This window comes from Myiozetetes cayanensis, unplaced genomic scaffold (assembly GCF_022539395.1).
Source record: "Myiozetetes cayanensis isolate MyiCay16 unplaced genomic scaffold, myiCay2020 scf2-11, whole genome shotgun sequence".
Lineage (NCBI taxonomy): Eukaryota > Metazoa > Chordata > Aves > Passeriformes > Tyrannidae > Myiozetetes > Myiozetetes cayanensis.
Genome location: NW_026087411.1, coordinates 32,982,965 through 33,006,714, shown reverse-complemented (window position 1 = coordinate 33,006,714; position 23,750 = coordinate 32,982,965). Strand labels below are relative to the sequence as shown.

The 23,750-nt window shown below is 41.8% G+C and overlaps 1 protein-coding gene across 3 annotated transcripts in view; it reads left to right on the top strand.

Annotated features, from left to right (window-relative positions):
* VIT (vitrin) overlaps positions 1-23,750 on the top strand; it is a 53,543-nt gene that overhangs the window by 16,254 nt on the left and 13,539 nt on the right. Inside the window, exons 3-13 of one of the 3 annotated variants that reach the window (XM_050315541.1) lie at positions 271-336; positions 1,306-1,462; positions 3,356-3,489; positions 7,717-7,794; positions 12,184-12,264; positions 14,049-14,249; positions 14,897-14,947; positions 18,835-18,873; positions 18,975-19,031; positions 19,657-19,728; positions 23,162-23,209. In XM_050315541.1, the coding sequence (XP_050171498.1) occupies positions 271-336; positions 1,306-1,462; positions 3,356-3,489; positions 7,717-7,794; positions 12,184-12,264; positions 14,049-14,249; positions 14,897-14,947; positions 18,835-18,873; positions 18,975-19,031; positions 19,657-19,728; positions 23,162-23,209 (984 nt within the window). Of the gene's footprint in view, positions 1-270; positions 337-1,290; positions 1,463-3,355; positions 3,490-7,716; positions 7,795-12,183; positions 12,265-14,048; positions 14,250-14,896; positions 14,948-18,834; positions 18,874-18,974; positions 19,032-19,656; positions 19,729-23,161; positions 23,210-23,750 lie in introns of all 3 variants that reach the window. The other 2 variants (XM_050315540.1, XM_050315542.1) reach the window with 2 other exon arrangements.

Genomic DNA, 23,750 nt, shown 5'->3' with positions numbered 1-23,750 from the left:
TCTGGATCACATGGACACTCAGTGTTTAGACGGTGAGTTCCACAGGTGAGTATGTGAGGTGATCTTTAATCCTTTTCAAAAAACTTCCCCTCAGTAGATGTCATCTTGACTGCAAAGTTAACAAGTAGGAACCTAGCTATGGCTGAGAATATTCCCATTCCAGTTTTTCAACCTATTGATTCAAATTTGAGAAATCTCATTCATGGGAGCTTGTGGTGACTGATGTTGATAGTCTTCCTTTTTCCTGATACTATGTTTTCTTTGTTCTAGGTGTGTTTCTTACATGTACATACACAGCTAAGGAAGCCACAAAGAAGCCAAAAAAGCCTAAGCTATGTAAGTGGTCCCTGTAGAACTCTTGGCTGCTTTACAGCATGCATTTCTGATACATAAAATAATTGCAAAGTAAGGTTATATTCTGGTAATTTTTCACAATTTTGTGGAGTCAATGGGAGTATATGTTTTCCAGCAGATTCTTTTATTAAAAACAAATCACTAAGTAAAGTGTGTGCTACTTAACATGTGTAAAGGGAAAATGTTGTACTTCACTACTAAAATGCACCTTCATAGGTCATTAAGTACCACACAAGGATCCAAGCAAGCACTAAGGTTTTCCCAGAGAGAGAGAGACAGAGAAATATGTGAAATGAACCAGCTGTAACACAAAGCATATGTAGCTGATTAGCATGAGACAAGCGGTGCATATCTATGTACCAGGATTTATCATTTTCAGCTATACTGCTGTAGGAGCATTTCTGTGCACAGATTACTTTGCTCATGTAGCTGACAAACAAGCCTGCTGTGAGGCTGTAAACTCACACTTAAACCCTTGTTCAAAGTAAATTGCACCCAGCAAATAGTTTTAAAAATTAAGGGCAAGATAATGGGCTCTGACTGCAGCCTGACGTTATAGATGGCACAGAGCTACAAGAGCACAGCAGGAGGCTTGGGAAGCATCCCTACCCCCTCCTTCCCACGTGTTAACCACAGCCTGGGTGACAGCCTCCTCTCCCTCTCCAGTAAACCATCATAACAGAAATTTCCTTCAGAGAAGCAAACACTGAAGGTCAGAAATATCCGCAGGCTTCTTCATTCCACCCTTAGTTACTGCTACATCCCTTGGTATAGGAGTTATTATGCATTATGTTGAAGATGCAGAACACACAGAAGCCTTGTATCACAAACCCATTGATCTGAAGGCATAAGAGGAGGGCATTCCTGCACTCAGTTGCTCATTGTTTCAGGACAAGATCAGTCAGCTATGAGAACATTCAATCTGACTTTACCAAGATTTTGCACTCACAGATGTACCCCAGATTGATTGCGACGTCAAGGCAGGGAAGATAATCAATCCAGAATTCATTGCAAAATGCCCTCCTGGATGTCAAGACGTAAAATACCGTGTTTATGGCACAGACATTTATGCTTCCTTTTCCAGTGTCTGCAATGCTGCAATTCACAGGTGAGTGGGTTGAAATGAGCAAGGCACTCAGAAAAAACATCATTACAGTGTAGAGAGCTTTTGACTTTTCAAACCCTTTATAATTCCCACTGCCTTCTAGGTTTGATTGCAGAGTGCTGTTGTAGTACAAAACCTGAGAGAAAGACCATGTATGATATAATGGATCGATTCTTATAAAGTGCTGTTAATCCTGTATTCCTATGGAAATCAGTTGTTGAAAAAGTTTCTCAGCCTTTGGAGAAGTGTCTTGAGATTCACAGATTTCTCATTCATGCATAGCAAATGACTATTGTACTATTATTATTCAAGTGGAAGATAGAGATGGAGTTGCTGCTACTGATAGAGCTTAAGAAAAAAAAATAGGCATATCACCAGTGATGAATACACATAACTCTCATACTTCTGGGATTGGTTTGGTTCTCCAGATTTGAATTTAACTGTCCTTGACATCAAAGGCTGAGTAATGTGCTTTCCTGCCACATAAAAGGGCACTGCACAAGGAAATGTATAATACAAATTTTATAGCACAAATTTTGCTGAGTTTTATTATCCATGCAAAAATGTGCATAAAATTTTAATGGAGAATAACTGCAAAATCAAAACTCCTTAATTGGAGGCAGGATACAGAGCAGGATGTATTCAGCTGAAAACATGGTAAGAACTTATAGAGCCTGATTGACAACTTGACTTCCTTCAGAGTTATTTGAGCTATTGCCAAGCTTCCAGTTCTGTGAAATCGCTGGGATCTCGAGTAAAGTTGCACAGTTAAAGCTGTGGGAGTTTACACCTTGCCTCTGCATTGTGCAGGTCTCAGGCTGAAGTGCCTGTGTGCATAGGGCTGCCACCTCCTGGCTGCAGCTCTGCCTGCTCAGGCACTTGCTGGGGAGATGACTGACAGGCTTTCAGCGACAAATTCTTCCTTTGGATATTAGTGCACGATGGAAATTCTCTCTGTATGCAGAACTAGTCCCAAAGGGAATTATAAACTACTGGTAGCAACTGCAATTTCTCTGTATTTCAAATGCTGGCTGTCTGTATTGTTGCAGTGAAGGTTTCAATTTTTCTCATTTGCCAGCTGGCTTTGGCTTTGTTACCTTACATGTTGCATTTCCACAGATAGTGAAGTTCATTTCTATACATTTGTTTTGACTGCAGCTTCTGGCAATCATCAGAGAAAGCTACAGCTCCAACACATTCTTCAACGCTGTTTGCTACGCATTACTTATTTTTCTGCACAGTCATTACTACCAGCCCTACCACACCCCTACAGTTACAGTCACTTCCAGGTTTACTTGCTGTCCTAGTGATGCCAGAGCAGGTTGCATGCACTGGAGGTTTTCTATTTGTCTTGAGATTCACAACATCATATGACAAACACCATTTGATGTGCACAGCACATGGAGCCTGCCAGGTTTTCTACAGCTTCCAGCAACACTGTGTCCAGTTTACTCCAGGCTGAGGTCAGAACCAGGCTTAGTCTTTTGCAGATAATACATACTGAAATTCTAAGAAAACACATTCTATCACATGGCTGGCCTAAAAACTCCTCTGAGTACCTCTCTCTGTGTCTTCAGTCATTTAATCAAGCTCACGGGAATTTCAACGAAGGCAGTAGCTTTTCCTTGTGTGCAACTAGGTCAAGCTTAAACACAGAACCAGTAAACCAGTGGGAAGAGCAAACAGATCCTGACAGCACTTTATAACAAACTGCCCTTCTCTGAGCAGAAGAAGCACAATTATTTCTTAGCACCAGACTTAGTAGTAGCATGACAGCCCCAGTACCGAACCCGGTTTAAAGGTAAAAGGAAATGCTTCGCAGTTCTTGCATTTTAGACCAGCTTCCAAGGTTTTCATGGAATTTCTGCCTTCAGACATCATGTTGTCTCCTTGCAGTGGTATAATTGACAACACAGGCGGGAAGATCCTTGTCCAGAAAGTTGCTGGCCACTCTGGTTACCGTGGGAGCTTCTCCAACGGGGTCCGGTCCTTGTCGCTGCCGCGCTGGAGGGAGTCCTTCCTCGTGTCAGGTACCATTCTGAGGTGGAGCACTGGAGCCCCCTGCCCTCCCTGCCCGCTCCCCACGGCCCGATAGCTGGGCAGCAAGGGGTGGAGAATGAAGCAGCCTCTCCTTTTAAAGACCTGGTTATTCAGCACAGGCCCACCCCACCCAGCTTTAGCATGAATAATGCATTTGAGACACTTTTTGTTCTAGGCTTCCTATGTAGCCCATAAAGGACACTCACCTTCCCAGCGGTGTGCTCAGTGAGCCCACTGCAGAACGTGACAGATGTTCTTCATTGAGTCTCTGAAGGCACCTTAATTGGGGCTATTGATGAACAAGATCTGAGCTTTGGTACTCACTGTGAGGTCTTCCTATTGCTCTCCACCCTGGCAAGCAGCGCTGCTGAGGGAATGAAAGGGCCTTTTGGCTACATGAAGCATCCTCAGCCTGCACCTGAGTTTGCTTCTCCTGAAGCAACTTCTGTCAAGCAATCTCAAGCCACATATAGTCATACTGTATGTATGCAAACCCTATATTATGCAATTTGACTGGTGCATCCTAAGTATGGCAGGAATTCTCTCCATTCCGTTAGAAAAATAGTTTTGATATCTACTCACTGCAGGGAAATCTATCTTAATTCAGTGATCATTCCTTTTTTCTCCCCATAGTATATACAGGAGCGACGACTGGCCATTAGATTAGATTAGATATACAGGAGCTCACTTGCATTCACTGGTAAAATTCAGAGATAGGGGCTTTTTTGTAAATTAGATCCCCTTTACACTAGCTTCAGATTATTTTATCCCAACTTGCACATTCTACTTCTGTGAAAGGGTCTGCTTGACATTGCTTTACTTATAATTTCTAAATCTAACTCCTTCATGCATCCATACAGTGGGCCTGTTCTTGCTGGTCTGAACTTTTGAAGTTTTAAGATAAGCATTGATTATTTTACATTAATATTTTATATTTATATATATTTTTATATTTAAATTTATATTGTATATTTATATTATGATTGATGTTAGTTAACTACATAATTCCTGGAAAAATTAACAGCTCAAGTAACTGAACAGCCTCTAAAAACAAAGAAATGTTCTTTTCCTGTGAAAATTTGCAGACATCAAAGGAGGTCTCAGAAACTGACCAAAAAAACTGTTACCTCAATTTTGCATTCATGTATTTGGATGCATTTTTTACAGTAGTCTGCCATGTATACACCACGTTATGAGAAGGATTTCTTTTGGATGAGTAGGAATTTCCCGGAATAGCTGAATTGCTATTTGCACTTGTTGCAGTTTTTTCCCCCAACAAATAGCACATTTTAATTCTGGTACATAAATGGGAAATAGTTTGTTTGTTTTACATCAGCAGCTGCACAGTTATCATCCTATAAAACTGTAGGAATTCTTCAATAAAACTGTAGGAATTTTTGATTTATGGTAATAAATATTTATTCTTAATTAGTGAGATGCCATAAAAGAAGACACAAAGAAAGTTACAAGCACATGTAAAAGGAGATGATGAGAAATCTGGGTATGTGTAGGCATGATGAGACTTGTCCCTCGTGCACTTAATTTTATGCATACTGAGTGCTCTCACTGATGTCAGTGGAACTCTTAGTTTATAAACTAGCCCCAATGTAAATCTAACATATCAGATAACATGTTATATTGCATATATCCATAGGAAGAAAACTCACTGAAAATGTGGGAGGTTTAGAGAAATTCAGAAGACTAAAGCCCAGGAAGGCTGTGCTATTCATCTCACCAGCCTGAGGATGAATGAATACAAATCGTATTCTCAGAAAATGATGAGCTGGGATTGGTTTTTTTTTACAGTTATGAGTCATAAAAAGACAGAACTGCATAAAGCACTGCTGAATAAAAATACAAAGTCACCTAAGGCATTAATTTCAGAACAGCTTTGGAGGGTGAACTGAGTCCCCTGTTCTCCAGCTGAATTTGCTTTCAGCAGACCAGACCTGTATGCAACACTCTACCCTGGAAATGTGCCAACAGTTTATTCCTAGTTACGATATTGTAACTGAGTTAGTGATGTTTAAATTGTGAATGAGCATTCACACAAAAGAGCACAGAAGAGGAATCCTTGGGGGACTCAGGCAATGAAGTGGCACGATTTAGGGGCAGTGGAGAAGAAGGTCTGTCCTCTGGGATTAAAGCAGCCAGCACACCAGGAGGTATGCAAATGCCTTGGTATTCACTTTCAAGCACTGAAATGCCTTGGCTCTCAGTTAAATGACTCCATTCAGTTTAGCAGGAGTTTTGCAGCTAGTGGGTTAAGAAAATAAAGTCCTAAACTTCTGAGTTTTCTAGTCAAATGTGTGAGAAGGTGAGCAGCCACCACACCATAGCTTGTATTTCAATGGCCAAAGTTGATGTTTTCAGCTCACATGTTAACACATTTTTAAGTATGTTAAGCAATCTCCATCTTAGATGTAACTTTTTTCCCAGCAGTGAAAAAGGCATATTACCATTGCTCCAGAGAGTAGGGCACGTTCAGGTCAGACCTCAGATCCATCTCTTGGTCACATAGAACATGCCAATTGCTGTTGACCAAAAACCCCAGAATCCAGCAGCAGCCAGCCTCCCCACACTAGCTGGTGTATTTGCACAGCAGTGGGCTTAAGGTTTTCATTAGAAATCAGATTAGCACCGAAATATTCTGAATTAGGATCATATTATTACACTATTACAGCATCCATGTATCAGCTACTCATATCTGACAACTCTTCCTTTGCTGGGGATAAAGAAAAGCATTTAGAAGTCACCTCTGATCCCATAACTTTTCTCTCTTTCTACCAAATTGGTAGAAGAGCTCCCTAGTCCTGCTTGGCCCCTGATCCCAGTTTTAGCTCGAGGGGAAGTGGATGTGAAAACCTGCTGCCCTTCACTTAGGCCAAATTCTGTGAGGAAGCCCAGAGGGCAAGAAAGAAGCTCTTTCCAAGTTGTCCTTGCATGCTAACCTGGTTCTTTGGTGGATCTGTATTGACTTCAGTGGAGCTGCTCTCAGTTTACACCACTGTAAATGAAAAAATGGGACAGTTTCTTACATTATTGCCTCATTAGAGGAGTAAAACAAAGAAGATAGAGACATGAAAGGGGACAAAGGACAATGACTATACAGTTCCCTGGACATCCCTGCTCATAGAGTTCCTCTGCCATATACCTTTCTTTGTGTGCCATCACAGGGGAAACAGCTCCTAGTTCCCATGAGTGGTTCAGTCTGTAGGAGTTTATTCTGTTCAGTGCTATTGGTCTCTGGACTAATCACTGAGGATGACAACTGACATGCTTGCACTGCCATATGTACCTCCTTGAAGAATCCACCAAAGGAATAAAGGAAAGATCACCACATCTCAGGTTTTGCAGGAGGTAGAAGTAGTTCTCAGTTGAGGTGGTGCAGATACATGACACAGGACAGCATCTCGTAGAGACAGTCCCCAGGGTCCAGGAGACCTACATCCACCAACTCCTAGAGGCCAAAGCAACCTTTTCTCCACAAGGCTTCTCTGCAACGCTTTTCACTCAGTGACATATGTGAATATAAAAACTGTCCTGAGAGCTGGAATTGCATAGCCACACGTACCAATAGAGACGGCATCTGCTGTTGCACTAAAAAGATTTGTGGTTTAAACCTTAACTGGGAAACACACCTCATTGTTTTAAGACAGGACCCTCATTTTAGACCTAAATATAGGTACCATATGTTCCCACACAGAAGCACCACCTTCTCTCACTGTTATTACTGCAAAAGGCTGTTGCCAGAAATGGCATCTCACAGAAGTGAGGTCAGAGAAGAATGCTGTGTGCATGATGGAATGAATCCCACATCAAACATGCTTTCTAAGTCAACTCATAGTCAAGCACTGGAAAAGGCTGCCTAGGGAAGCTGTGGGTTTAAGTAGAAGTTATACAGATGTCCTTCAGGAATGATCCCTGTGTGTTTAGTGTCATTTGAGAGCAAAGGAATGAACTTATTGACCTCTTCAGTTCCTCCCCAGGACTGTGTTTTCACACTTTCTAATTTTTTTCTATGATGCTGGATTTAGGCGTTGGTATTTTTAGTGGTATGGTTTTTGAGGTTCTGCCATCCGATGAAGGAAATCTTCATGAAAATGAGTTAGGCAGTAAAGAAGAGGGGTCTAATTCTAAACATCTATATTAGATCAGAATTTAATTGCAAGGAAGCTTAGAATATTTTGTGATGCCTTCTAATATTTTTTTTGCAGAGGGCAAGCCAAGAAAAGGAGTGACATACCCATCAACTCTTGAATATTCTTCTTCAAAAAGTACTGCTGTTAAATCAGGCAAGTAATTGCTACTTACTTTCCCTTACATCCATTCACAACTATCTGTCATAGTTTCTCAGTTGTGTAATACAGGGATATAATTATTCAGAGTCAGAAGTTCATGGAACCATTAGTATCTCATCCAAATCAGTTATGGTATTTTTCTATGTTAAGCATACAGAAATCATCTCAGACGATTTCTATTTTTTGGTCATACCACGCTTCACAGACTTCTGTTTCCGAGTAGTTTCCCCCTTGCTTTAAATCTGTTACTGAATACGACATTTTACTGGTTATATGAAAGCATTTGAGGTTATACATGTTGACTTTTTCCTAGTGTTATTCATGTTAACTCTTGGGATATTCAGTGCTGAGAGTATAACATTAAATAGTAATATAATACTAATGACACAGATGGCAATGCACAGCAGCTTAACTAAGGAATCATTTTAGTCAGCATCCTGCTCTGTAAGACTCAGCTCAGTTCAAATAATTTAGTTGTTTTCAGAGGTCTTTAATCAAGTCTCACTGGTTGGTAGCTGATATTCAAGAGCACATGGCTTGCCTCTGTCACTGAAATGACATTTGTTTGGGCTCCCTGTAACAACTGTGTGAGGTTCAAACTCCCCCTTGGGCGTGTGAATGAAAACAAAATTCATGTCCCATACTCCTACATTCTTCCCTAACACAGCCCTTTCACTGATTGCTGGGCTTGAGCCTTCCTGAGTGTATCCACTGTGAGCTGTGGAGACCTGCTCTTCTCCTGTACATGATTGTTTGGTCCTTAAAAGCAAAGTACAGAGCTCTTTTCTTATAGAATCATAGAATCATTATGACTGGAAAAGACCTCTGAGATCATCAAGTCCAAACATTAACCCAGCACTGCCAAGTCCATCAATAACCATGTCCTCAAGTGCCACATCTACATGTCTTTCAAATATCTCCAGGGATGGTGACTCCACTGCTTCTCTGGACAGCCTATACTAATGCTTGACAACACTTTCCGTGAAGAAATTCTTTCTAATATCCAATCTAAACCTCTCTTGGAGCAATTTCTGGCCATTTCCCCACCACCTCCCTTCAACCTCAAGTAGTTGCAGAGAGTCACTAGGTACCGTTTGAACCTCCTTTTCTTCAGGCTAAAACACCTCAGTTCCCTCAGCTGTTCCTCGTAAGACTTGTGCTCTAGACCTTTCACCAGCTTCATTGACCTTCATCTTTACGTTTTCACTTGAACAAAGGCAAATTTGAATCTGAAAGCTTTCTAGTGTTCAGACTGAACATGCATCACTCAATTCCATACCTTTCATTTGTAATACCTTTGCATTTACAATCAAATAGGTATAGATTTATATGTATCTTGGCCAAGTACACAGAAATTAGTTGACCAAATACTATGCACTGCTAGAAGGGAGGAAATTTTGGCTTTTCCTGAGAGTATATAATGGCCAGCCTTCGCAAGCGAAGATCCGGGGAAGGTCTTTACACCTTCCAGCCTGCGCATTGGATTTTTTAGGTGAGACACAGTGTGCGCGGAACTGAGCCCACCCTTTAATCCTAAGGTTCATCTGCTGGGGCCAAGCGAGCTTGGATGGTGGCAGCGAGGTCCTCAGGACGTAGATGGGTTACCTTTAAGGGCTAACGAGCTCCACCTGCCCGGGAGTGGCCCTGACCGGGAATCGAACCCGGGTCTCCGCGGTGATAGCGCCGCGCCCTTACCACTAGACCACCAGGGGCTCCTTTTCCTGAGAAATGCTTACTAAAATTGCAACACATCATTCCCAAATGTAGTCACACTTGAAATAACCAGCCCAAGGTCTCACAGCAGACCAGAGACAATCACAGAATACGCTGAATTGGAAGAGACCTACAAGGATTATTGAGTCCAACTCCTGGCGCTGCGCAGCACTATCCCCTTGAGTCACACCATGTGCCCAAGAGTATTGTCTAAATGCTTCTTGAACTCTGTCAGGCTTGGTGCTGTGACCACTTCCCTGGGGAGCCTGTTCCAGTGCCAAACCACCTTCTGGGTTAAGAACCTTTTTTCTAATATCCAAATTAAACCTCCCCTGACACAACTTCAGGCCATTCCCTTGGGTCCTGTCACTGGTCACCACAAAGAAGAAATCAGTGTCTGCCCCTCTTCTTCCCCTCACAAGGAAGTTGCAACTGCAGTGAAGTCTCCCTTCAGTCTCCTCCAGGCTGAACAGACCTCAGCTGCTCCTTATAAGCCTTCCCCTCAAGACCCTTCATCACCTTCATTGCCCTTCTTTGGACACTCTCTAATAGCTTAATATCTTTCTTATATTGTGTTGCCCAAAACTGCACACAATATTCAAGGTGAGGCCACCCCAGTGCAGAACAGAGCAGGACAATTCCCTCCCCTGACTGGCTGCCTGATGCCCCCCAGGACACGGTTGCCCTCCTGGCTGTCAGGGCACTGATGACTCATATTCAGCTTGTCATCAACCAGGACCTCCAATCCCTTTCCTTGGCACTGCTTTCCAGCATCTCATTCCCCAGTCTCTGTTTACATCCAGGGTTGCCCCACCCCAGGTGCAGAATCCAGCACTCTCCCTTCTTGAACTTCATACGGTTGGTGATTGCCCAGCACTCCAACTTGCTGAGGTCTCTCTGCAGGGCCTCCCTGCCTTTGAGGGAGTCAACAGCTCCTCTAATTTTGTGTCAACTACAAGCTTGCTTAGTATCCCCTCCATCCTGCATGCAAGTCATTCATGAAACGCAGTCAGGACTGAGCTCAGCAGGCTGTAAGCAATGATGTCTTACACTAGTGCTAAAATCCACATAATACAAGAATCAGTGTACAAATGGGGCATATCATCAAGTCGCTGTTCAATGACACAAACAAATAGCAGGAACCTGTTCCTACAGTAAATCAAAGACACAAGTCTTCACTTTGTTCTTGAATCAAACAGTGTGAATGAAAATGCTAGCATCCTAGCAACAAAGACTGTGCATTCACAAAGAGAAAACCCAGGATTCTCAAAGGAGCAAACAACTGTAACATCAAACCCAACGCCAGAGAATGTCACTACCAGGCTTTGCCCAGCCCTGTCTCACAGGTAACAAAGAAATCTGATGGTCACAACCCATCTTCGCCAAGTCCCACTTGGTCCTGTCGGCCCTCCTCAGACCTGTCACCTTGGCCCTCCCATCTCAGATGTTCTTTGTTAAGAAACAGCTTGTTTTAAAAATAAAAATCTCTGTAATATGGTGCCAGGGCCATCTTGTGCTAGAGGATTTCCTACTTATTTTTTACTTTAAAAAGAGCTAATTTTTAATTCTAATTTATATTACACAGACCACACCGTTCACTTTGATACTTAAATTCATTATCTGTAGAAAGTAAAATACTCCTTTGAGTATTACACTCACTAGCTGTCAGATTAGCAAAAAATCCTGCTTCATACCTGATCAGCTGTCAGAGATGCAGTTCTGGTCCTCTCCACAGGGACACCAGCTATTCACAGTGCCTGACGCTTCTTTAAGTGCTGCTGGTGGTTACAGTGCTTCTCAAATGCTGGGCACGGCAAGAAAAACCTTCCCAAAATTGTAACTCTTCACAGCTGGAAAAACAATTAAAATATGTTGATTTAAAAATTATAGTACAAAATTTTAGGAAACTATTAACACTTGAGTAAATTGTCAAATAGTTCAGTGCTGCCAAAAGAGCTAGAGAAGAAAAAACAAAAACCAAACAATTAAACAAAACAAACAAACACACCCCCCCCAAAGATCAAAACCCTCCAATACTCAGTCGGACATAAAAGTAGAAACAGATTACTTAGCAAGGTTGCAGTAAAAAAACTGTAATAAGTGTTCCAAGTACACTGATGATAAAAAGAAAAGAACCAAAAAACCTCCCTCTTCCTTCTAAGACAGTACATGGTATTTAGAATTTGGCTGCATAATGATCTCAAAATGTCAGTCAAGAAAAAAATATATCTGAAAATTAATTAGTGGTTGAAATATTTCACATTAGCTGGTATTCTGCAAACACCCCACACGCACCATGACTGTGATTCTTGGGACATGCTGCTACTCAGAGGAAAAAATCAACATGATGCATTAATCTTATGAGTATTGGCTTATTAGTCGTAAAATCCCATATTTATTGCTCACTTCAGAAATGCTATTGATACTAGCAGGAGCTCCTGGGCAGTAAAAATGCCTAAATTTGGCACCAAAGATATGGGGTGACTACTCTGTAGAGGCATTCAGTCATCACTTTTTGTCACTGGTCGATAAAGCTCTGGTTAGACTGACTGATCTACCTGTTGGTATGTGATGGGTTGTCTTCCTTTGGGGACTGATAATCCCTAAACAGGAGACTTAAAATTATTTCTTCGAGAGCTACCTTTTCTAATGTTCTCAATTTTACTTCAGAGCCTAAAAAGCCAGAGCAAGACCCAAAAGGTATGAAGAGTATGGATACTATTAATACATCAGAAAAAACATTGGAACAAGGTAAGGATTGGGGATCTTGGTGCTCTTCTAATCTGCCTGCAGACATTTATAGGCAGCAGTTTGATGCTGATTAGGCATACAGCTTTACCTCTCACATCCAACCTCCTCTCTACAGTCCCTTTCCCATCAAATCAACCCCATTATGTGAGTGCCCACAATGGTGCTTGAAAGACGTTTGCCAATTCAGAGAAGAGGGCACCCTCAGATTTTAATTTCTGCCCGTGTTTTGGGCAAGTTCAGGTGCTGTGAACTTCAAAAGCTCACATTATGGCTCTTGGCAATCTTCTATGCAGGGCACATGCCTTGTAAATCCTTTGAAGATACTGTGAGGGAGATGGGCCCCTGCCCACAGGAGCACTGGGAACAGCTAGCCCTCGAGAGCCCTCCTCTTGTGCTAAAGGATCCATCAGAAACCCAGCCAACATGCACCAAGGCAACAGCTTTTCTCTGCTCTTACTATGCTGCTTTCTTGGGGTTTTCTGCTAATACTGTTAGTTCCCAACTTCCTTGCTCCTCAGAGACTGGGGTATAAAGCTGGCCGATGTGCCTGTTCCCAGCTCCAGCAGCACCAGATCACAGTGGAAGACTCAGTGTGCCCTCTGTCTTCTTTTTTTTAGCACAGCTTCATGGAGCACAGCACTGTTCAGCCCAAAAAGAGCCATTCATACTGATTTTTTTTCAGCTGAGCTGTTTTGTTTTTCTTCAGAGCCCTCTTTCAGCATTATCCCATTAAAACTGTCTGAGATCTGAGTTTTTCACTGCCTAGCATTAGGTGGTAATTAATCCTCCAGACAGTTTCACAACGATGCCTTCCAAAAGGAGAACATCCAGAAACAGCAATAAAATACAAGCTCGTGTTGTGCAGCAGTGAACAAAGTGAACACCATTCCTTTTCAGGGTAGACTGTGCGTTAGGCCATCCCCAGGGCTATGGGCAGGAAGGAGAGAAACAAGACTGAGGTTAACATGGAATATATTTTAGAGTAAGCTTTTGTAGCTAAATGGAGAAGATAACAGCGAAGGACCTTTTTTGAGACATGACTTGAAAGAACTCAAGCATGTTGACAATTTTTTGCAAGGATATTTAGGATGCAAGTTTTGCAGCTAGAATTGTCTTTGTTCTCAGAACAGATGATACATTTTAAAAGTAGTAGCAACTGTGAGATGAGTCAAGCTTAGATGAGATTGGCACCTCCCAGGTGGTGCTCTCCCCCACTCCTCTCATCCAAAGCCCTAACACTCCCTCTCTGGCTCAGACCCACTCCCCAAATCACCATTAACTGAAAGTTGTCCACCTACCAAAAATATTTCAATGCTGGACTGCATATTTTATTCTGGTCCATGACTCAGATTGGCCATCTTTTACTACCAGATGCCATTTGATTTTCATTTATATGGACTAAGTGCTTAATTACGTTGAGAAAAGATAATGGCAAAACAGAAATTGCAACTGGCTGACTGAACCACTTCATAGGTCTGAGATGTCTCTGAGGTTGATCAGTGTTCCTGGCCAAAGCAGAAGAGTGTAGAGGGAACATTAAGACTGCAACAGGCTGCTGTCAGCACTCTCTGAGAGCAGTGTAGGAGTGTCATGCAGGCATCTGTACCATGAAGTACCACACAGCTGTGAAGGCACCAATGGCTCCACAGATGAGGATGCTTGTAGGTAGCCTGAGGAGAATGCCATTTTCTGGATGCCATTGCTTTTAGAGAGTGAGTGCTGTTGACGATGCTTCCGTGAATGACAGACATCCAGCTACAGTCACCACGTCAATGTTCCCGCAGGGGATGCAGTCCGCAAAGAGTACCAGACGTCTCCAGTGCCGACATCAGCCACACAAATGGCCACCACGACCCCAACACCAACGACCACGACGACAGATCCTTCCACCACAGTGCCACAGCCAACCACAACACCTGCAACAACCAGAACCACAGCAGCTGCAGCCAAGACTAGACCTGGACTGCACAGGGTCAGAGATATGGGTCAGTGGCGTGGATGTTTGCATTGCTTTCCTCCCAAATGACAGCCTTCCTAAAATTTAGAGAATAAGACATACAGCTGGATATATCATGATTTAGTGGATCAGAAATTCAGTAATTCAATGTAGAAATATTAGGACTGGGAAAAATATTTAATTCCAGCAGATGGGCTGGAGTTAGAGTTGTGCCTTTGAGACACGTACAAATTTAAAGCATCTCACATAAATACAGATATGTATATTTTCTGAGGTGAGAGTTCATCCACAGTAAAATTTATACCTAATCTTTATCTTTACTTATAATTTACTGGCATATAAACCAATTCACGTGGGAGTAAGCTCTCCATCCCCAAATGCTGTGATGATTTTCAGGTATGTGAGGCTTTTCAACAAATAGTTCTCTGATTCACACGTCTAGACTGAGAGCTAGATAGATAGGTCAAGACTCATTTTAGAATTAATTTTGTGATAACTTTCAATAAATGAAAGTCATAATATATTTTTTGTAACAGCTTTTGAATTTTAAAGATTAAAACACTGTGAAGGAATTCTCATATGATTTTCGCACACCTCATTTTCCTTAATCTTTCCTTCTCCATTTATTATTATTCATTAACATTGTAGGTGAAAATTATAATCTTTTATTTTTAGGTTCTAGCAGTGTCCACCCAGCATATGCATCTGTGGTAGCTGCAGCATCAAGTAAGTATGGCGAAGTAAGTATGCCACAAGGCATACAGAGCAGTGTATTTTAAGGCAGCAATGATTCAATAACCTTTCAAGCCTCAGCAAACTCAATGACTGAATTCAAGTCTGGATTTAAACTGAAAACCAGATGCTTGGCCTGAATGTCAGAGATGCTGATCACTCACAGTTCTGAGGGAGCTTCTCTAGTGAATAGCTGCGCATTTCAGCCTTGACAAAAAGCTGGTTTTCACAACACTTGAAACAAAAATTGTGCTGTTTAAATCATATTACATTTCCTATTACTTCCTTCTGTCATATCTCCCCAAGGGAGACTTGATTTAGTTGTTAAATACACGATGCAGAGGGCTGCACAACCATCTAAACTTAGGGCTGAGAGCTCTGAAATGCTGACATGTGCTAAACCAGTGCTCTTTCAAAAACCTTAGGCTGTGGTTCTGAGCCTGGCATAAATGTGATGTTATTCCTGGCATGCCACTTGTTATTGACAACAGAGTGGTGGCTGCTCAGAGCTCTGCATCTCAATCCAGGAGCCTGCTCCCGTTCCAGCTCACAGCCTGCAAAGCAAGTATTTAGAGGTGTTTTCCCATACAGTGTGTAATTGCTCAGCTGTGCAGTCAAGTAAAGGAGAATATTTTCAACTGTTTGCAAGTTTCTGAGCGTGGGGATATGATTGCTTTTGAGTGAAAAGGGAGCTGGGCCATCATTAGATTTTATGCTCCATAGCTATTTCTAACTGCTTTCAGCTCAGCTTTGCTCTCACGTACAAAACTGCAGTCATCCCTGCTGCCAAGTAGTTCAGAGCCACGAATGTGGCAGGGGAGGTATCTTTTGGGTAATTCAGGTCTTGAGGAAAAGCATCATTAAGTCAAATTTAGTTGTGAGTGCAGAGCAAGAGCAGAGGCAGGAGGCAAATGTGCAGGTGGGTATGTGTATGGCAGGATTTACAGAAGTGACAAAACAGTTCAAAGGGTTTTAAATTCAATGGGAATCTGCATGTTTCAGTGCCTAATGTGCCTGTAAGCCTGGTTCTGATTGTTGCTTTCTTTTCTATTTCCTATTACCGTAGGCTGAGCACAGAAGAGGTCATTACTGGTTTTACTAGCAATCAGAAAGCCCTGTTTGAGGTCCCCAGTCTGGGAGAGATGCATGTTGGGAGTACAGTTCTGGCAACATTGAAATCAGAGGGAAAGTTGCATCTGTCTTTAATAAGACTAATAATTTAGTCAAAAAAAAAAAAGAAAGAAAAAAACACCAACAACCCCAAAACAAACAAATAAGCACTCACGTTTTCCAAGCCTTTCAGTGGTCATATAATTACAATTTGGAGAGATCTTTCTTCACTTCTTTACTGAAGTCCTAAACATATATTTACTCCAAAAAGATTAAAGTGATCAGACTTAGGGACAGGAGTAGTAGAGACCCACTTCTGATTTCACAGGCTTCATTTCTAGGATTATGTCCACCATGCATGTACCCGATATCTGGCTTCCTGAATTCTCCTGAGCTCTTCTTGATTCTAAAAGAGAAGAGAAGAGCTGGATAAGCAAAAAAAAAAAAAAAATACAGAAAGTATAGATACAGTTCTGATGCAATGACCAAACACAAAAAGGTTTAGCAGCTGTCTCTGTCTAAGGAGCCCCTTAGGACTCACTGCTATTACTCAGGCCAGAGTTTCTGATTATGCCATTGGTCTTAATCAGACTTGGGCTTGACTGAACAGAATCAGATGTTCTCCTGTGCACCTTGGCTCACAGGGACTCACAGATCTACCTCTCACTGTGCATTGGTAGTTTGCCTGCAAAAGACACCTCAAAAGTAAATAGCCATGAAACAGAGCACAGTCAGAAGGAACATGGCTGTGCTAGCTCTGGTGTTACGATTTCCAGCCACTGGTACTGGCCCAAGTTCACAGGTAAAAAAGAAAAGCAGGACTTGCAGATTAGAGCATTAGAGCAGGGGCAAAACTCCTGCCCTAGTTCTTGCTGTTCTTGTTCTTTCCCCTTTATCTACTGTTTGTTAAAGGAACAGGAAAAATATCAGAGACCTCTCCATTGCAGAACCCCTGCTTTAAAGACTTGATGTGACAAAACTGCTAAAAGAAAAACCAATTTAATGTTCAACCCAGTTCTTGGGATTTGCCTGGTGACTGTCCATCCCCAGTTTGTTACAGACTTCTCCTAGTCCTGTCTCAGCCTTCAGCTTGCACAGAACTCTGCTTAATGAATGCACAATCACATGGCACAGCCTCACTGGCATCTCAGATCTGAACGAAGAACAAGCTTTTCAGACCATGGAAGTGCAATTCCAACCTTTCCTCCTCTACCAGCACTGTGTTTGCCCCAGCCAACAAAAGCATAGCAGAAACCAGCTTACCAATAGTAACATGCCTTTGGGAAGTACAGCAAAAGGGAACAGCCCCAAGGCACAGCACAGTCAAAAGGAGCACAGAGAGAAACCCATGTTGCTAACGTGGTTGGGTTAATTAACTAAAAAAGCGGCATAAAATACTTGGATACTGAGCCAATCTCTTTCTTACCCTCTTGTACTCTGTTTCTACTGACCTTGTAAAGAGTGTTAGATACACATCTGGGCTAAGTTGTGGCAAATGTGAAACAAGGTGAGCTCTGAGGCTTAGAGTTAATTTTCTACCGTGACTTTGGCACATACTGACCTCCTGTGTGGAAAGCATGCCCTGCACAATCCCACACAACACTGACTACTGCACACACAGACTTTTCCAAGCCATAGTCTGACAGGGCCTGGCCTAGCTGTGGTCCATCTGGAGCCTTACAAGCTTACAGGGTTTAAAAGCCTTGCCAGTTTTGGTAGATGAGCCTGTTATTTCCTTAAACAAGATCTCTTTGGCATCTGGAGTTTGCAAGGTCTCTCAGGACAGCTCCTAGAAATCCCATCAGTGGGCTTCTAGTGGCCTGGAAGGTTCAAGTTTGGGTCAAAGGAAGCTATTTACTGTCACCTAATTTTGGAATATCAGGTTCCCAAGGAGCAGAAATTCCTGTTTTCTGAGATGACCCTTCAAAATGGTCTCATTGAAGACATCTTATTGATAAAATAATCTCATGGGTCCCTGTTCAGTGTCCACAGGAGTCAGCTAGAACATTCCCAATGATTTCACCCAGCTTTGGAATTAATCTTTCTGGGAAAACTAATGAATAAAGGCTTGTTAAAGGATAAGTTTGTTAACAAGCTTCTTAAGAATAATTAATGAAATGAAAGGCATGATTAAAGACATGGTTTTCATCTGCAAATGCTTTGAGCCTTTAGTATTTTTGAACAATGGGAATTTAATAACCCGACCCAATCACCTTAAAAAAGCCTTCTGTGTAAAGACATTTCAAACACATGAATTCTCCCACATTATGTTTCATTGTCTCATTATTTACCATCTGCCTGCTTGCTCATATCCACTTACTCTCTGCAGAAAGGGTAGTATATGGTCTGAGGTCTTTTTTTTTGGTTTGGGGTTAAAACCTTCCTCACACAACCAGCACAGCTGGATGGTACTGAAATAGAAAAAAACATAGACAAGCAGTGTGGGTAAGAAAGAAAGTCATAAGGGAAAGCAAACCACAGAAGTAACTTCAAATCTTTTAAATGCAAACCAGAGACCCGTATAAGTAATAATCATAACCGAGGGGAACTTTAATTAGGCTAATCTGTATGACAAACAGAGCAAAGCAATCTTTTATTTAAGCAGGCTCAAATGATACAGTTAACATCTGAGGAAGTCTATTAATAAAAACTTCATATGTGAAGCATTAACTCTGACAGCTGTAAAATGAGACTCAGTGAAAAAGCCAGGTAGCAGTATCCTGAACCAAACATGGTATAAACCACACTTTTCCATTTTGCTGTCTACTTAGGACAGGTTCAGGCTGCACAAGGAAGAGGACAGAATGCAGGTATGTCTTAAATTAACAATAACTAGTAGATTTGTATTGCTAGAATACCAGAAAATGTTGTGTTTAAGTTCCATGTGCTAACCAATGTAATATTTTCAAAGCATTCAGGGGCACTTCCACCTCTGCAAGTAACAGGAATATTGTACGACACAATACAGGTAAAGGCATTACAACCTTCCTCTATTTCCTCCCTGTAGATAGTTCCACAACTCACATCTACTGAGTTAGGCAGTAATGCACTGTTTTTCGCTTCTAACCACATTCATAGCAGGATGAAGTGAGAGCTTATATTACACTGGTGACACTAGCATAACCTTTAGGGAAAAAAGTAAAGAGAATTAATAAAACTTAGAATTGTTCTCAAAATAGTATTCTAAAACCATTTATAGAGGTCTTTTATAATATTTGCTGTTACAAAATGAGGGAGGAACTTCATGTCTGTGTAAGTTTGTGGGATGAAGGCCTGACCCTGAAAGGAGACTTGTTTTCAGGTCCTAAGCGTGATCGGTATCCCAGGACCTCCTAACAGTTATTCTAGTGCACCAGCTAATATCTGCATTGTGCAGTATCTGCTAACATTGAAACTTTACTGCTTTTGCCAACCTCCTTCAGCTTTTAAGTTCTTTTCTTTTTTTTTTTTTTTTTTTTTAGTTCATAGTTTCCACCTTCCTTTTCCATTTGGTTTGAAAATGTGCAGAAAGGCAATTTGGGGTCACTGCATCCCTTGTGATCATGCTTCTCTCTCCTAGCCCACTGGCATCTAACTTCTCACCTCTTTGTCAGATCACACAGGTATTCAGCGCCAAGAGCCTGTTGCCACCTTCCAGAGGGCTGCCGGCTCTCCAGCCCACTTCGGTGAGCAAAACTGCTAGCAGCAGATTTTCCACTCTCTTTTGTAGTTTTAGCAACCCCAAATTAGCCCTCGTACTGCAGATTGTTTTCCTGTATCCTGGAGGAGGACCAGGGCAAGGCTCATGCACTGAATGCCAATTAGCAGCTTCCTGAATGTGAAAGGCAAAGGAAAGCTCAGTCACTGGTGAGCTGTTCTTTCAGGCTGTGGGAATCAACGTCTACAAAGTGTTTGCAATTTTCCCTATTTGTTAGTCAAAACAAGAAACAAAAAAAACAACTCTGTGCTGCCTATCAGGTCTTCAATAGAGTTAAATCTTCTGCTCATGTGGTTCCCAAGAACTGTTCTTGTCCTAGTCAGCTGCAAGGGCATTCATCTGCCTGTAACTCAGAGCAAAACATCACTCTTTGAGACAGTTTTTCAGCAGGCTCCAAAAACAAAGACATTTGGAGGATCCCAGGAACGTGTACGCTAATTGTGAAGGCAGAGGTTCCTTTTAATGCTGGATGTAGAAACATTACCTGTACCCTTCTTCTTCCCTGGCTGTGCAACTGATCCTTCACCAGCAAGCAGCCCTGTCAGCAGTCAAGTGGCCAAGGCAAATGCTATACTTGTGGCAGAACTAACCCCTAGCATGAGCAACCAGACCCTCTGAGGAGGGAGAGGCTGTGGCACAGGAATGTGTCCCTGGGGCCCTGAGTGCTTTGGTGAGAGCTGGGAAGCAGAGGAGGAGTATTGCAATATTAAAGCACCAAGTGGTCGTTCACTTTGAGGCTAGAGGATGTTATTATGCAGTAGGACTGCATAATGCAGTATGACCAGCCAAGTAAGCTTACCCAGAAACCTCCTCATCAAAATGACAATTAGAAGTTGACCCAGTTGCAGCATATTTAAAATGGATGCAGTTCTCGTCCTAAGATTTACTCTGTTCCCTCACTTATCTACTCCTTCTTATTTCATTCCCCTTTTCCTCCTTCTGGTTTCCACCTGTTTTTATCTTTATCATATTTTTTTTTGCCATTTCTTTTTTTTTATTCTCACATTTTTTGTGCTCCTTCAATTCCATTTGCCCTTGTCAAAATTCAGTACCCACCTTTAGAGGGAAGACAGGCGGCCACCCTTTTCCTGGGCTGAATAGCAGAGTAAATATGTTGCCTGTAAACGTGTTGGTCATGGCAATGCACTGATTATTTGACACCACATAAAGGGTGGGGATAGCCTAGGGTAGCAGACCTGCTTTTCTGGCCAAAGGATGTGTTGGTAAATTCTCAGGCTAGCCAGATCTTTGCCAGAAAAACAGGAAAAAAGTGCTGAGTCTTATCTAAATCAAAGCCAGTGTTTGACCCCACCTAATCACTTAAGCACCTTACAGTCCCCCCAAAGTGATTACAAAGCACAAATCTCCCATCATCAATTATTCTGTTTTCTTCATCAGAGAACAAGCAAGAAAAAAACCACAAACACATACTTGCCATATTCCCAGTGAGTCCTGATCCTTTTTTCAGCCCAGGCTTTGGCAGCTCGGATGTGTTGCTTTCAAGCAGCAAATTTTTCTATCAAAAGGAAATTCTTTCTTGGAGAAAGAAAAGACATTCTTTCTTGGAAAAGCGAGTTGTTCTTCTTGATCCTGCTGAGCAATCCTGCTCTGCAAACAGCAGCAATGAACTCTGCAGGTTTGGCCATGCTGTCAAGAAGCTTCCTCTCATCAGCTCAGGTCAGCAAAAGGGTTTGCTGAGGAAAACACCTTCCCTGATATACCAGTTGGACATTCTTCAGAAGGTCTCAACTCTTCCAAGCTTTTGACAACACACACTAACTCTCTTGAAATCCCATGCTCACTTAGCCCTAAATGTTTTTCAAGGCAATTATCCTGAAGAGTTGTGGTGGTGGTGTCTTTTTTTTTTTTTTTTAAGACCACTTTTGGAGTATTTTAAAAATCAACGCTTTGCTTTTATGGGCATCTTCAAGTGGAGAACAAAAAAGCCTTAGTTAAAAGAATAATTATTTCACTTTCAGATATTCATTTCATTGACAGCTTTCTTCGTTATGTGCCTAGGACTACATGCAAGAAATAGCGCTTTTGCCTGGATTAACCTGGTCACCCAGAAAGCTGCATATTCTCTATATTTGCAGCCAGCCACCCCAAATCCTTGGCACTTATCTTGTGTCTTTCCTCATTAAGAAAGTAAACCACCACAGAAAGTTCTAAATAGGTGAACTGAGAAGAGTGGTCGAAGAAGCAATCAAGAGGGATTTGGACAGACTAGAGCACCTGGGGACATCTGAGCTGAAGTAGTTCTTAAGAGTGAAAAACTTCAGCATTGCACCTACTGACAAAAACCAGTCTTTTTTCTTTTCCAGCATCTGCCTGTCTTTCTGAAAAGCATCTGTTTGTCTTTTTTGAGCTTAAGCAGTCAGAGATGTTAAAGGAGCCTGTGTTCTGAGGATACTACCTGTCAATGAAGTGATAGCAGAAAGAAACCTATGACACACGGGATGCACACACGGTATTGCTCTGATCTTTCAACTCACATCCCTACGCACAAAGAAGATGGGCAGACCTATATGCAGCTGCACAGTGAAACATGACAGCGTTCCTTCTACCTTAAGGGAGACCACACATCTTTTTCATCCATCTGTCTCATGCAACAAGTCTCCCTCCCAAAGAGAAGCTAATAGCTCCTCACTGGAAGGGCAGCCTAAGGACCAAATCAGTTCTTTCACTAGGCTGGAGCACACTGGCAAGCCCATGCATGACTTTTTCCAAACCTGCATTGTAGTTCACCCACTGGCTCTAGCCAAAAGCACACCAGCTCTGTGCAGCTTGTCAGGTCTTCGATAGAGTTAAATCTTCTGTTCCTGTGATTCTCAGGAACTGTTCTTGTCCTAGTCAGCTGCAAGGGCATTCATCTGGTGATAACTCATTGCTCTTTCAGATGCAGCAGGCTTCAAAAACAAAGACATTTTGGGGTTTATTTATAAAAGCAGCAATTTTGATGAAGTTATCCATGCCTGACACATGGCAAGCAATATTTAGGCAACTTCTTTCTATTTGGATGGGCTGTGGGGATAGAGAAACCTGTAGGTGAGAGGTACTTGCCGATTTTCAGTGCAAAACAACCTAAACCAAACAAAAGTATACCCAAGTCAGTATATGTGCCTCAGTATCAATGCAATTTAGAGGAACAAGACTAAAACAGATCTAAGGATCTAAAACCTTAAAAAAGATTAGAGCTCTGGAGGCAGTGATACAAGACTCCTAACTATGGTTTGAAATGTGTGCACAAAGGTTTTCAGGTTTACTGATCTCCTCAGCTCCTAAGTTGTTAATGTAAGCCATTGTATGAACTGACCTTTCTAAATTAACTCAGACCTCTATAACCTCTAGTAATTCCATTATTTTCAGTCACAGTTTTTCTTCTCTTTCATGTGTAAAAGCAATGGAAACAGACTCATGGAAACCTGGACTGAGCCTTTTTGACACAGGTAAATATTTTAAGTATCTGGTAACTAGTAAGGAAATAAGTGGTTTCCATCACACATGGGAAAAGCTAAATCTATTTATTCATCAGGCCTGTGACACTGGTGATAACAATCTCATTTTTTGAAGCAATTACAGCATGTAAAGTTATAAAGAAGGTATGTCGTTTACATCTTCGTAAATTATTCTGTGCTTGCATCAGTCTTGAGTTCCTGCCTAAAGCAGGAGCAGAACAGATGAGTTCTGGAAAGAGTTGGCAGCTACACTACAGGAAAAGAGTTCTAGCTACTGAAATCCATTTGTAAATGACAAAGTATTTTGGGAATGTCACAGCTGGGATCACAGTCTAGAGCTGCAATCAGATTATTCTGATGTCAATACACTTAGGGAAGACATTCAGATAAGAAAAGAAGGATTTAAGCCAAATGTAAAGAATAATGAGCATCACTGAAATTTTCTGACATTTTAGCCTTAAAAACTGGCAAGCTGGAGATGATAAGATTTTATAAATACTGCTGAGGGGAAAAAAGCCCTACATTTGTAGCA